General features: G+C 37.2%; 1 protein-coding gene across 1 annotated transcript in view; it reads left to right on the forward strand.

Moving 5' to 3' along the window:
* The window catches only part of LANCL3 (LanC like family member 3), a 94,821-nt gene that overhangs the window by 72,398 nt on the left and 10,353 nt on the right, over positions 1-12,070 (forward strand). The window contains exon 4 of the mRNA XM_023634083.2: positions 5,497-5,704. Within this exon, the coding sequence (XP_023489851.1) occupies positions 5,497-5,704 (208 nt within the window). The remainder of the gene's footprint in view (positions 1-5,496; positions 5,705-12,070) is intronic.

Raw genomic sequence — 12,070 nt, forward strand, 5'->3', positions numbered from 1 at the left:
AGTCTTAGTCCATTGGGCATATTTTCTCTGCCTGCCACATTTACCGAGGGAAGGAACTTCAAAGGCTCCTGTGTTCCTGTGTGTGCTTGTACCAGCGCCAGGGCATTGTGCATTATGTCAGGCTAATTCCTGCCAGGTATAATTTGAGCCCATTTCTTCTTGCTTTGAACTCTTTGGAGAAAAACAACAGTTATTTACCATTCTGGAAATGATATCTCTTTATGTTATGCTCGACACTCCCATTTCCCATTCCCTTTAATCATTTTCATTGATGGTCTTTTGAATATCCTCCAAGCACCCCAGGATCCTTTACTTTTTGGAGATGTCCCAAGTTAAAAACAGAATATTTTAAAAGGACTCAATGTGCTAGTAAAAGCCCTATAAAGAATGGGAAGATATTCCACTAAAATGAGTGACTGGGTCAGTTTATTGATGTGGGTGTCTCGAAGGGCAGTTATTTCATCCTTTTTGTACACCACGTTCCATCTGTCTGTGTAAATCGTGTACCATAACAGTACGTCTTAGGATTAATCATCCTGGGGACTTTATTTATCCTCATGTATCGTTCGCGTTCAGGATCTTGGTAAGATTAAACATAGTTTGCAAAGCAAAGTTTGCAAAGCAAAATCTTCAACCCATGTGTTCACTGGACTTCCAAAAATAAACTAATTCACAAATGAATAAAGAACCAAATGAGGCCTATTACTTCTGACAACCCATACTCCCACCTCAAGGGTTTTGGTCTTCCTTTTAAGAGATGTGCTAAGAACAACATCAAGAGGGATTATAAATCTGATAAGTGCAGGTCAGAGGCCATCAAGATTTCTATGAAGTTGGCAACAGTAAACTCTTCAAAAATTCTAAGACAGGAGATGACCTAGAAAAATAATTTTCACTTGTTTGAGAAAAATATTTTTTCAGAGTAGATTTATGAACAGTGCAGATGGTTTGGGGCAGCAGACTCATTCTGTGATTAAAAACCTTCCAGAGATAATCCATGATGTGGAATTTCATCAATGATACCTTATCTCCCCCTTTAATTGTTTCCTATTAACTTTCCTCTAACCTACCTCTACAGGTGACAGCCTTGGTTATCATTTATACAGTGTGGAAATAGTTCTTGACTCTGGATTCTAATTGTAGCTCCAACATGAACCAGCTAATGACCTTGAGAAAACCACTTTGTTTCTTTTGTGCCTTTGTTTCTTCATCTGTGAAATGAGCACATTGAGATGGAATAGTGAAACTCAATCTTTTTTATCACCACAGACACTTTTATACTGTGGACCCTTGTCATGCGTAAGAGATATGTCCCAAAAGATTTGCAGACACCCGCATTTATAAATACCCAGTGTGGCATATAGTTTTTCTCACTAAATGCAATGAGGTATAGCAGATTCATATGACCCCTTCATAGCCTTAATGATGCTGAAATACAGGACAAAAGTCATTTACAAAATCATTGAAACAAATGCTGTGGCTAAAATAAACTCTAGATTGCATTATGCTACAGCATTACTGTGGTAACACTGACAGTGCATTTCCTTTACTCTGTGTGAAACACAGGTGTGGCTGTTTTTTTTAAATCGTTGCACAAGGGCTCCTGGGGAGGTGACTTTGCATAGAGAACAAGGGCTTGTGCCGTGCAGGGGTCGTTGGTCACTAAGCTTTGTAGAGCACAGTGTTCAATGCGTGCCTCAGTGACATTACAGCTCCCAAAAATGGACCTGCCTGGTGATTCTCCAGTATGTTGAAACTATACATGCCAAGTCGGACTATCACAAGGCTCTGCTAGGTCGCATGTTTTTGAAGATTTAGTCTCTCAAACCATATTTCTTAAGTAATAATTAATTCCTTTCCCCAGTTGTATTTGGCAAAGACATATATCGTTGCCTACTTGGGTTTCTTAACAATGCACAATAATCAGTGTTCCCATGACAAAATAACATGGTTCCCATCAAAAGCAAAAAAAGCCAACATTCCTTTCTTTTCTATTAAGCAGCCTTATTGCAGGTTTCATTAGGTCAGGTTGAGAGACAGTAGGTTAAGAAGTTTTTCAAGATCCCTTCCATGATCCAGGCTATAGGAAGAGGCCCTTCTCTCTGGCCAGAACCATAGGAACAATACTTATTAAGCTGCCTGAGCCTAATGGCTTGGTATAGCAATTGGACCATCTCTGCCCTTCTTCCTTCCACATCTCTCATCTCCACTTCAGTGTTGGCCTGTGCTGGGGTGAGAAATGAGACATTATAAGGTCAGCAGACATTTGTGCAGCCTTTGCCATGTGGCATACACCACGCCACAGAGGAGGGGAGCAAAAATGAGGGGAGCAAAAATGAGCAAGATAGAGTTCCCACTCTTGGGTAGTTTGCACTATACTAGGGGAGCAAACTTGTAAAGAGATAATTTTAATACAATACTATATAAGTGCTAAGGTTTGTATAGGGAGCAATGGGACCTCAGAGGAGAGATTTCTGGTGCTCCCCCAGCTTCAGGAAGGCTTCCTAGAGTAGATGATGCCTGAGGTAAGTTGGCCAGGCCAAGAAAGATGGGAAGTTTGTTCCAAGAAAAGTCAGTCAGAGGTATGGAACCACATGGTGAAGGAAGGGGAACTGCGGGCGGTGTGGTTTTACCAAAGTGAAAAGCTTCAAGTAGGGAATGGAGGAGAAGAGGCAGGACAACGGAGTAGGAGCTGTGTCTCCCCTGGAGACTAACTTCACCCAGATTCCAAGGGGAAGCTAAGAGGCACAGATTACACCACAAAGCCGGGCTGTCGTGAGGCAGGGGAGCTGACGTTTTGTACCCCTGTGTTGGTCAGTCGTTGGCTGAAATCTGGTGGGGATGGGTAGGTGCACAGCATAGCCTCCCATCGGCTGGGGGCAAATCTCCCAAGAAGGGGGCAGCTGTGAGCTTTCTTAGCAGCCAAATCACAGCAAGTGGGAGATGGGACACCTGTCCGTAATGTAAAGGGGATCCGCCAGAGCCTCAAGGGCTTCTAGTTTGCCTGGCTAATTCCTCCTCATCCTTCAGTACTCAGGTTAGATGGGTCACTCTCCCTAGTGGGCCTTTCCTACCTTCAAGTGTGGGTTAGGAGTCTTCCTGTGTGCTTCCACAACACCTCTGTGTCCCCTCACTTAGCCTAATTAATGCCTCCAGTTAGATTTTAAACACCGTGAAGGCAGGGGCTTTTAAAAACCTTAGTACCTACTACTGTGCCTGGCATATAGGAGGTGCTCAATTAATACCTAAACAGCCACCAAGTCCTGTGAGCTGTCTCTTTCGTTAGCCTCTTTGCCATCTTTCTGACATGATCAGCTCATAGCTACCCCATTGCCCTTCTTTAGGTCTCTCTTGACATCACCATGAGACATTTTGTCTGTAATACCAATCACATAATTAAAAATAAAAACTAACCAATCCATGAAAAGAACACTCCCATTGGTTCCCTATTGCCTAAAAAATACAGTCCAAGCTGCCTAACTGGACTTGTAAAACCAACCATAACGTGAACCCAATCTACCCTTCCACCCATTGTCCTGTTGGTTAGAACACTGCCCTACTGGTCTTCATGTGGCATGTTTGTCCTGGCTCTGAATCCTTGCCCTTGCTGATCTTGGTGCCTAGAATGCTTCCTCTACTTCATCCTCAGCCTGGAGTTTCCTACACATCCTACAAAGCCCTGAAGAAAGCCCTGCTTCCATCCAAGGCCTCACCTGATGGTCTCCCTCAGGAAACTCCCACCTTTCTGATCCCTCTAGTAGTATTGGCAATACCGTTCATTTTATGCCCAAACAGTGTCATGAACTGCATGTCCTATTATGTATCAGTTACATGTACATATTTTTTCTCTCTCTTTCTAGACAGTGCCTTCCTGAAGGGCTGGAGTCATGTTTAGCTTTTATTTTATATCACCCAGAGCCAAGACTGGCTACATAATTTGGGGGGCCGAGTACAAAATGAAAATGCAGACTTCTTTTTAAAAAATGATTACGAATTTCAAGGGGGCAACAGCAAAGCATTAAACCCAGTATGGGGCCATTCTGAGGGCTCTTTTGGGACTGTACAGGTCGCATGCCCGTGAAGTTAGCCCTGCCTAGATCTATGCATATAGTAGATAATCAATGAACGCTTTCAAATGAATGGATACAGTGAATAAATATATAATTAAATAAGTTCATCTTTCAAAATCATCCTTTAGTTTGTGGGAGAGACTTTTCTCCTAAAACTGGAGGAGGACAGTGCTGTAGGTAACCATTGTCACTGATTGACTGGAAAGCATTGGCTGAGGAGAGCTTGTTGTTATGTAAGTATTAATCATAGGGAGTGTTAAGTGTTACATTTCAAAAGAGGATAAAATCATAACTCCCATACAAATATAAAATAAACACATGGCAACAATTTTATTTAACTCATTAACTAATGAGGGAACTAGAAAGGTGTTACAACTGGTTCAAAGGAGAATCTGAAAAGCAGACGTATTTTATAGGCCATTAGGAATGCTGACATGAAGTTGCTTAATGCAAAACTGGCTGCTTCCACAAAGGCTGGGGGAAGTCAATCCAACCTCTCCCAGACAGAATGTGAGTTTCTCGGGATAGGAATTATTTACATTACTACCAGTTTTCTACAAGATAATTTCTACCTCTACAGAGTTGTAAAATAGCCCAGTGAGAGACAATGAAAGGCAGAAATAATCCTGTTGGATGAGCTAGTCAAGATACCTACTAAACTCCAATCTTTCCCACTTTATATAGGAGAAAGGTAGGCCATGCAGGAGAGCGAGCCATCTTGTGTTACTAATCTCCTCTCTGAATATGAGCACCTGGAACTTGGGGGAAATTGTTTCTATTAATAGCTGTCACGTCTCTTGTTTCTGTTCCTGCCTGTGTAATTGAGATTGCCTTTGTTGAGCAGTTTTGAAGGGAAATGTCTTTCCATGAAACAATCAAATTGGGAAGGACTCACTTCACAGCTGGAATAGAAATCTTGGCCAGGTTGTTTGGGATCATTGTTGTTTATGGAAGGACTCCCAGTTTTGCTCTTAAGAAGAGGTATATAATTATAAGTACTTTAACGTTACAAATTCTGAACCTCTGTGCAGGAATGGGCAAACTGTATAAACATTTAGCCATTCCAAATAGCCAGGTATGCATAATGCTTACCGGAATATTCATCATTAAATATTAACCCATTTGTAAGTTATGGATCTTCTCAACCTATGTACTAGTTGCTCTTTCTCCAACAACTTAAACTAAATCTCACAGGTAAAATAAGATTCTCTTGTAGAAGATTCTATAGCCTTGCTCCTCAAAATGTGGTCCTCAGAAAGGCAGTTGTTAGAAATGCAGTATCTCAGGCCTCACCTGAGACCTACAAAATTAGAGCGGATATTTTACCAATACATTGATGACTTGTGAGGCTTTTAGAGTTTGAGAAGTTCTGCTCTATAGCATTAAGCCCTGAAAGTCACCTCTAATGTCTTTGATATTTTCACAGGAATTGCCTATCTGTTTGCCAAAGCTTATCTGGTTTCCAAGAAACCACAGTACCTGGACACATGTATCCGGTGTGGGGAACTCACATGGCAGAAGGGCCTGCTAAAGAAGGGGCCGGGGATTTGCCACGGTGTAGCTGGCAGTGCCTATGTCTTCCTGCTGCTATACCGGCTCACGGGAAACTCTAAGTATATCTACCGAGCCCAAAGGTCAGCCATTCTTCATATGTATTTTTTTCCAAATGTTAATCTAATTAATGTTCTGAATAAGTAAAAGAATCACATGGTTTAAAAAGTGTAGAAAGAAATACATCAACTGTGCACTCCAGCAATTTAGTTCACTTCCCAGGAGACAATCAGTGTTACCATTTTCTTAGCTATCTTCCCAGAGATATTCTGTGTATATACAAGCAAATAGGCATATATATAAAATTTTGTCTTTTTTTAATACAGATGGTAGCACCTTGCTATTTTAGCGATTACCCTAAATCAGTACATGAAAACTTTTCATTTTTGTTGTTGCCCAGTATTACATTGTATGAATGGACAATAATTTATTTAACCAGTCCCATATAGAGGGATATTTGGACTATTTCCAACATTTTGTATTACAAATAATGCTGTGATGAATAACTTTGTACATATATCATTTTGCACGTTTGAGTATATCTAAAAGATAAATCCCTACAAGTGGAATTGCTGGGCCAAAGGGTATGTATATTTGTAAATTTGTGTGTGTGTGGTAAGAACACTTAACATGAGATCTATCCTCTTAACATATTTCAAAGTACATAATACCATGTTGTTAACTATAGGCACTATATTTTACAGCAGATTTCTAGAACTTATTCACCTTGCATAACTGAAACTTTATACCCATTGAGCAACAACTCTCTGTTTTCCCCTCCCCCAGCCCCTGGCAAAGACCATTCTATTTTCCTGCTTCTATGAGTTTGACTAATCATGCAGTATTTGTCTTTCGTGACTGGCTTATTTCACTTAGCGTAATGTCCTCATTTATCATTTAGAACAGTGCCTGGCACATAGTAACTGCAGTGTAAGTGTTCACTGTTATTATTACAAAAATTAGAATTATATTATTCCAGACATTTCTCTATGCATAAATGTATGTTCATGTATCTATGTATATAGCTATGTATATATGTATATTTTAATAAGATCCTACTGTAATTTATGTATAACAGTACTATACATACTGTTTTTAGCTTATTTTATATGAACAATTTTTAGTGGACATTTCAGTTTGTATAGATCTACCTCATTGTTTTAATGGCTATATACTTATTTAGTATAGACATACTATGATTAATTTAACCAATCTTTAAGTAATGGACACTTGGTATATGTACAGTCTTTACTAATACAGACAAAATTGTCCCAAATATCCAATACATACATTTGTGTGCATTTATGCAAAACATTTCTTATCAGAGAAATTTTAGAATTCAAGTAATCAGATCTACAAGTATTTCTAGCCTGTCTTTACCTTTTGCACATTTTTTTCCTATTGTGATGCTTGTATTGAGGATTGTAACTCTTTGTCAATATATGCTGTAAATATTTTTCTACTTTCCCACTTTTCTTTCAACTTAGTTCCTGGTCTTTTGCCAGACCAAAATTTTAGGTATTTTTCTTTTCAAAGTTGTCAGTCTTTCAAGATTTCTGGATTTTATATTATGCTTAGAAAGACCTTTCCCATTCCAAGATTACAAAAATAATAACTTATGTTGACTTTTAGTGACATTATGATTTTAACATTTAAATCTTTATCTAGAACTTACTTTTTTCAGTGGTATCAGATGGATATCTATCTTTGTGGTTTTTAAGGAAAAAACAAAACTTTCCAATGGCATCTCTTGACCAATTACCCCAATGATTTGAAATTCCAATTTTATCATAAACTGAATTTATATAAATATATGGGTTTGTTTCTGGACTTTCTATATTTCATTATTCATTTATTTCTAATTTTTCTTAGCTTTTGTCATGATCTCATTTATTCTTCCAATTGTGTTTTAGAATCACTTTGTCAAATTTTTAAAAATCCTATGGAAATTGAGTTGGAATTTCAATGAATTTACACGTTACTTTAGTGAGAATTAACATCTTTAGAATATTGAGTCTTCCGTCCAGGAACATGGTATGTTTTCCATTTATTTAAGTTTTAAAAAAATGTCATTTGGCAAAGTTTTGATCTAATGAAGAAGGTCTTGTATGTATGTTTCTTGTTAATTTTATTCCTAGGTGTTTTATGTTTCCAGGTTTATTGTGATTGGAATCTTTTCCTCCATTATATTTTCAGGTCATTTATTACTGATATTTATGAAAGCTTTTTAGATCATACATATTATTGCAGTTTAGTAACCTAAGATGCACTTCTTTCATATAAATCTGCATTGTATCTTATAAATATCTTAAATATCATAATGATGTATCTGGCCACCTTACTGAACTCCATTACTGTTTCTATTAGTTTTTCATTAGATTCCATTGGGTTTTCTAAATAGACATATGTATTATCTGAAAATAATTATAATTTTGTTACTTCCTTTTTTATTTGTATACTCTTTGTTTCTTATTGCATGGGTCAGAATCTTCATTACAGAGAGAGAGTTAATATCCTTGCCTTTAATGCTGATTTTATTAGGAATGCTTCTTTGTTTCACCATGATCTTTTAAATTTGCTTCTTATGATGTATATCATGTCAGATTATGACACACCTCTTTCAAGATAATCCAGTGTCTTCTGGTATGACTCAGGGTCAAAGTCAAAGTCTGTCCTATAAACTGAAGGCCCTACGTGATCTTTCCTCCCATTACCTCTCTGATATCATCCCCTACTCTTCCTCCTGGTTTCTTCCACCACAGTGACTGCCTTGTGATTCTGTTAAGATGCCAAGTACAATCTACCTCAGGGCCTTTGACATTTTGGTTCCCTCTGCCTGTAATGCTCACTTTCAACATTTATCTCCCAGTTCCCTCACTTCATTCAGACCTTTACTCAAAAGTAGTTTTCTCTGAAAGGCCTTCCCAAGGCAACTTATCTAATATTCAATGTTAAAAAATCATAAACTATCCTTTATGATATTTGTGTGTATGCACTGAAGGAAAAATACTAGCATATGTAAGTCCTCTATTTGAAGCTCCATCGTTGAGGAATTCTGTTAACATATTTTGATTCATAGCTACCTATTCTGTTTAGGTTGCAACCTGACCCTTTATTCCCAAATGTAGAAAAAGAAAGTTGTTTTGGATCTTATCTAGGCTAATGTGATATCACCTGTCGGATAAATTTCATCAGAGATTATCATGCCCTAGAAAACCTATTACACAGGGTCAGAACAAGCCTTATGTTTTTCTGGCAGACCCGTCCTAACTTACGGAGTCTTAATTATAAGGTTCTGGAGTCCAAGGCCATTCAGACAACTTAAAAGTTCTCACTTCCAGGTAGAGAATGAAAATGTAACTGCCAAAGGGGGTCTTCTAATGGCCACAAGACAAGCCAACAGTCAAGAGGCAAGGTGGTAGGAGAGAAAGGGTTTTTATTACAGCTTTCCAGCAAGGGGGGCGTTGGCGGACTGGTATCTTAAAGAACCATCTTAAAACTACAAAATTTTGAGGCAGTTATATAGGGCAAATGGGCTGAAAGGTGGGGGGGGTCTCAGAATGTTGACCATCTGATGTTGTAGTCCTTGATACTCTAGATCATCCCTTCCTCTTGTCACCAGTGACGAATACCAGCAGAAGGCTTTTTCACGGAGGTCGTTATGTCCCTGGGAAATCTTAGAGGACAAAGTTATTGCCTTATTGAAATAGGGAGGTCTACGTATAAGCCAAGGCTATGAAAACAGCAGACTATGCATATTTTTCACAAGCAGGTGTGTACTTATCTAGGCTACGTGAAAACTAAAGCATTACTAACAAGGAAAAAGGGCAGGGGGGGTGTCTTGTTATAGTGCTAACATAGTTCCCTCTATAAGATGGCTTCCCTTATGCTAATCTACATGAACCATTGGCTGTATTTATCTTAGCTATTTAGGCAGTGCTAACGAGAATATGCAGGTAACATCTGAATATTGTTTGAGCATTGCATTTAGTTGCTTAGAGTACTGAAATTTCCACTTCATTATAATTCAAAGTTAAATATGTTATGGCCCAAATTGGGGAGACTTCCCTAATTTTGGCAGTTCCTAAAACAATAATGTCAAACAATATGTACCTTCCTGGAATAAACATTACTTGGTCATTGCCTATTACTCTTTTAACATACAGTTGGAATTTATGGTTGCAGAAAAATATTTGCCAATCTTTTCAGTTTCTTCTATGATTATTTAATTATTCAGATTTTCTACCTCTTCTTGAATTAATTTTGGTAGTGAATATATTCCTGTAAAATCATGTAGTTCATATGGATTTTCAAATGTTTGATATGAAGCTCTAACAGTATAATTCTGAATTTTAAATTTCCCATGTCTGTGCTTATATGCCCTTCTGCATTCCTAATGCTTTTTCTTTTTGGTCAGACACACCAGCATTTTGTCTATGTTGTTCATTCTTTCAAGGAACTGGCTTTTGGTTTTGTTTATTAATTCTTTTTGTTTTTCTCTTTTGCTTCCTAATTCATTATTTTTCTGCCTTTATTTTGATTTTCCAGTGTTTCTTTTGTTATTTTCTACAGTTTTTTAAAATGCTTAATTAGAATACTTTCCATCTTTCGGGGCCAGCCCAGTGGCGCAGCGGTTAAGTGCACACGTTCCGCTTCGGTGTCCTGGGGTTCATCGGTTCGGATCCCGGGTGCAGACATGGCACCACCTCGCAAGCCATGCTGTGGTAGGCATCCCACACATAAAGTAGAGGAAGATGGGCATGGATGTTAGCTCAGGGCCAGTCTTCCTCAGCAAAAAAAGGAGGATTGGCAGCAGTTAGCTCAGGGCTAATCTTCCTCAAAAAAAAATATTTTCCATCTTTCTAATAAAAATAATAATAATAAAAACTCAGATCAATGAATTTTCCTCTGAATTCAGTATTGATCATAATCAATAGGTTTTGATATGTAATGTTCTCAGTGTCTGTAATTCTTCTTAGTTCTATAATTAGCATTCTGACTTCTAATTTGACAGAATTTTTTAGAAAAATGAATTTGTTAATTTGAATTTTACACGATTGGGTAGATTTTAGACAATTTTCACTTTAATTTGATAACATACTGTACAGGTTAGAATACAATGAAACTGCTACTCTCATCCACAACTAGAAGGACCTGCAACTAAGATATACAACTATGTACCAGGGGGGATTTGGGGAAATAAAGCAGAAAAAAAAGATCGGCAACAGTTGTTAAAAAAAAAAAAAAAGAAATTGCTACTCTCGTATGTTGCTGGTACTCTTGTAAATTGCCATATATCATTTAGAAATTATTTTAAAAGCACAAAAAAATGTTTATCAGATTATTTTTAAGTAAAAAAAAGTAGGATACTAAATATTATACAAACTATAATTTCAATAATGTAATAAGTAAATCGAGGCTTAGGAAAAAAAGGTTGGAAGAAGAGAGCAAAATTAACTGTGGATTTCTTCTAAAGTATAGTGGAATGATTGTCTCTGTTTTACAAATATTCTTGTATAATATGTTAATGCGAAAAAATGATATTTACCGTGTATCGAATGCTTGCTGTATGCTCAGAGCCTAATGTGTGTTATCTTTAATCTTTACAGATAATCTTGTGCAATTCTGCAACTTCACCATTTTAAAGTCAGATTAAGAAATTTGTCAAAGGTCATATAACATGAAATTATCAGAGTTGGGTATTGTAACTTCAAAGCCCTTCCTCTTTCTACTACACCAAGGCTTCTTAACCTAGGGTTAGTAAATTTACTTGAGAAAAGTGTTACATCTCAAACTGAAATGTAGCATTTCCTTCAATTCTGAGTGTAGGTAATAAGCCACAGGAGAATTAGCAGTAGCTGTGACTCTGTCACCAATAGAAGTCATAGGTATTCTCGTATCATATTACTCTTGTTGCAGATATTGTGAAATGTATTTTACTCCCATTACTACTTAGAAATGTCAGCAGTTATTAGATCCACTACTAGATCTTGTTATTTTATGTATTAATAAAGAATACATATATTACTATTTCATAAATTTGGTTTTAAAATTTTTGCTAGTTGTGCTTTAGTATAATTAATTTTCTTGCAAATCCTGTGTATTTTGTTTTATACATTTGAAGATTTTTTCCCAAGAAGTCCAGACTGCCAAATGATCCATAGCACTAAAAAGGATAAGACTCCTTGAAGCTATACCATGAAGTTTCACTGTATAATTACAGATTTTGAATTAACTCTTAAGGTGCATCATTGTTCTACTGTTTAAAATTTTGAATTCTATTTAAAAATTGTTGCATATTCAGGAAAACAGATGATAGAAAAATGGTACCAAACAGAATTGTAGTATGTTTCCTGCTGATTTATTTTAAGCTGCTGTCAATAATTCCAAAAGCCCTAAAAAGATCAAATAAGTAATTATTCTTCATGGGACGCCCATATACAGTCACA

The sequence above is a fragment of the Equus caballus genome, chromosome X (assembly GCF_041296265.1).
Source record: "Equus caballus isolate H_3958 breed thoroughbred chromosome X, TB-T2T, whole genome shotgun sequence".
NCBI classification, from domain to species: domain Eukaryota; kingdom Metazoa; phylum Chordata; class Mammalia; order Perissodactyla; family Equidae; genus Equus; species Equus caballus.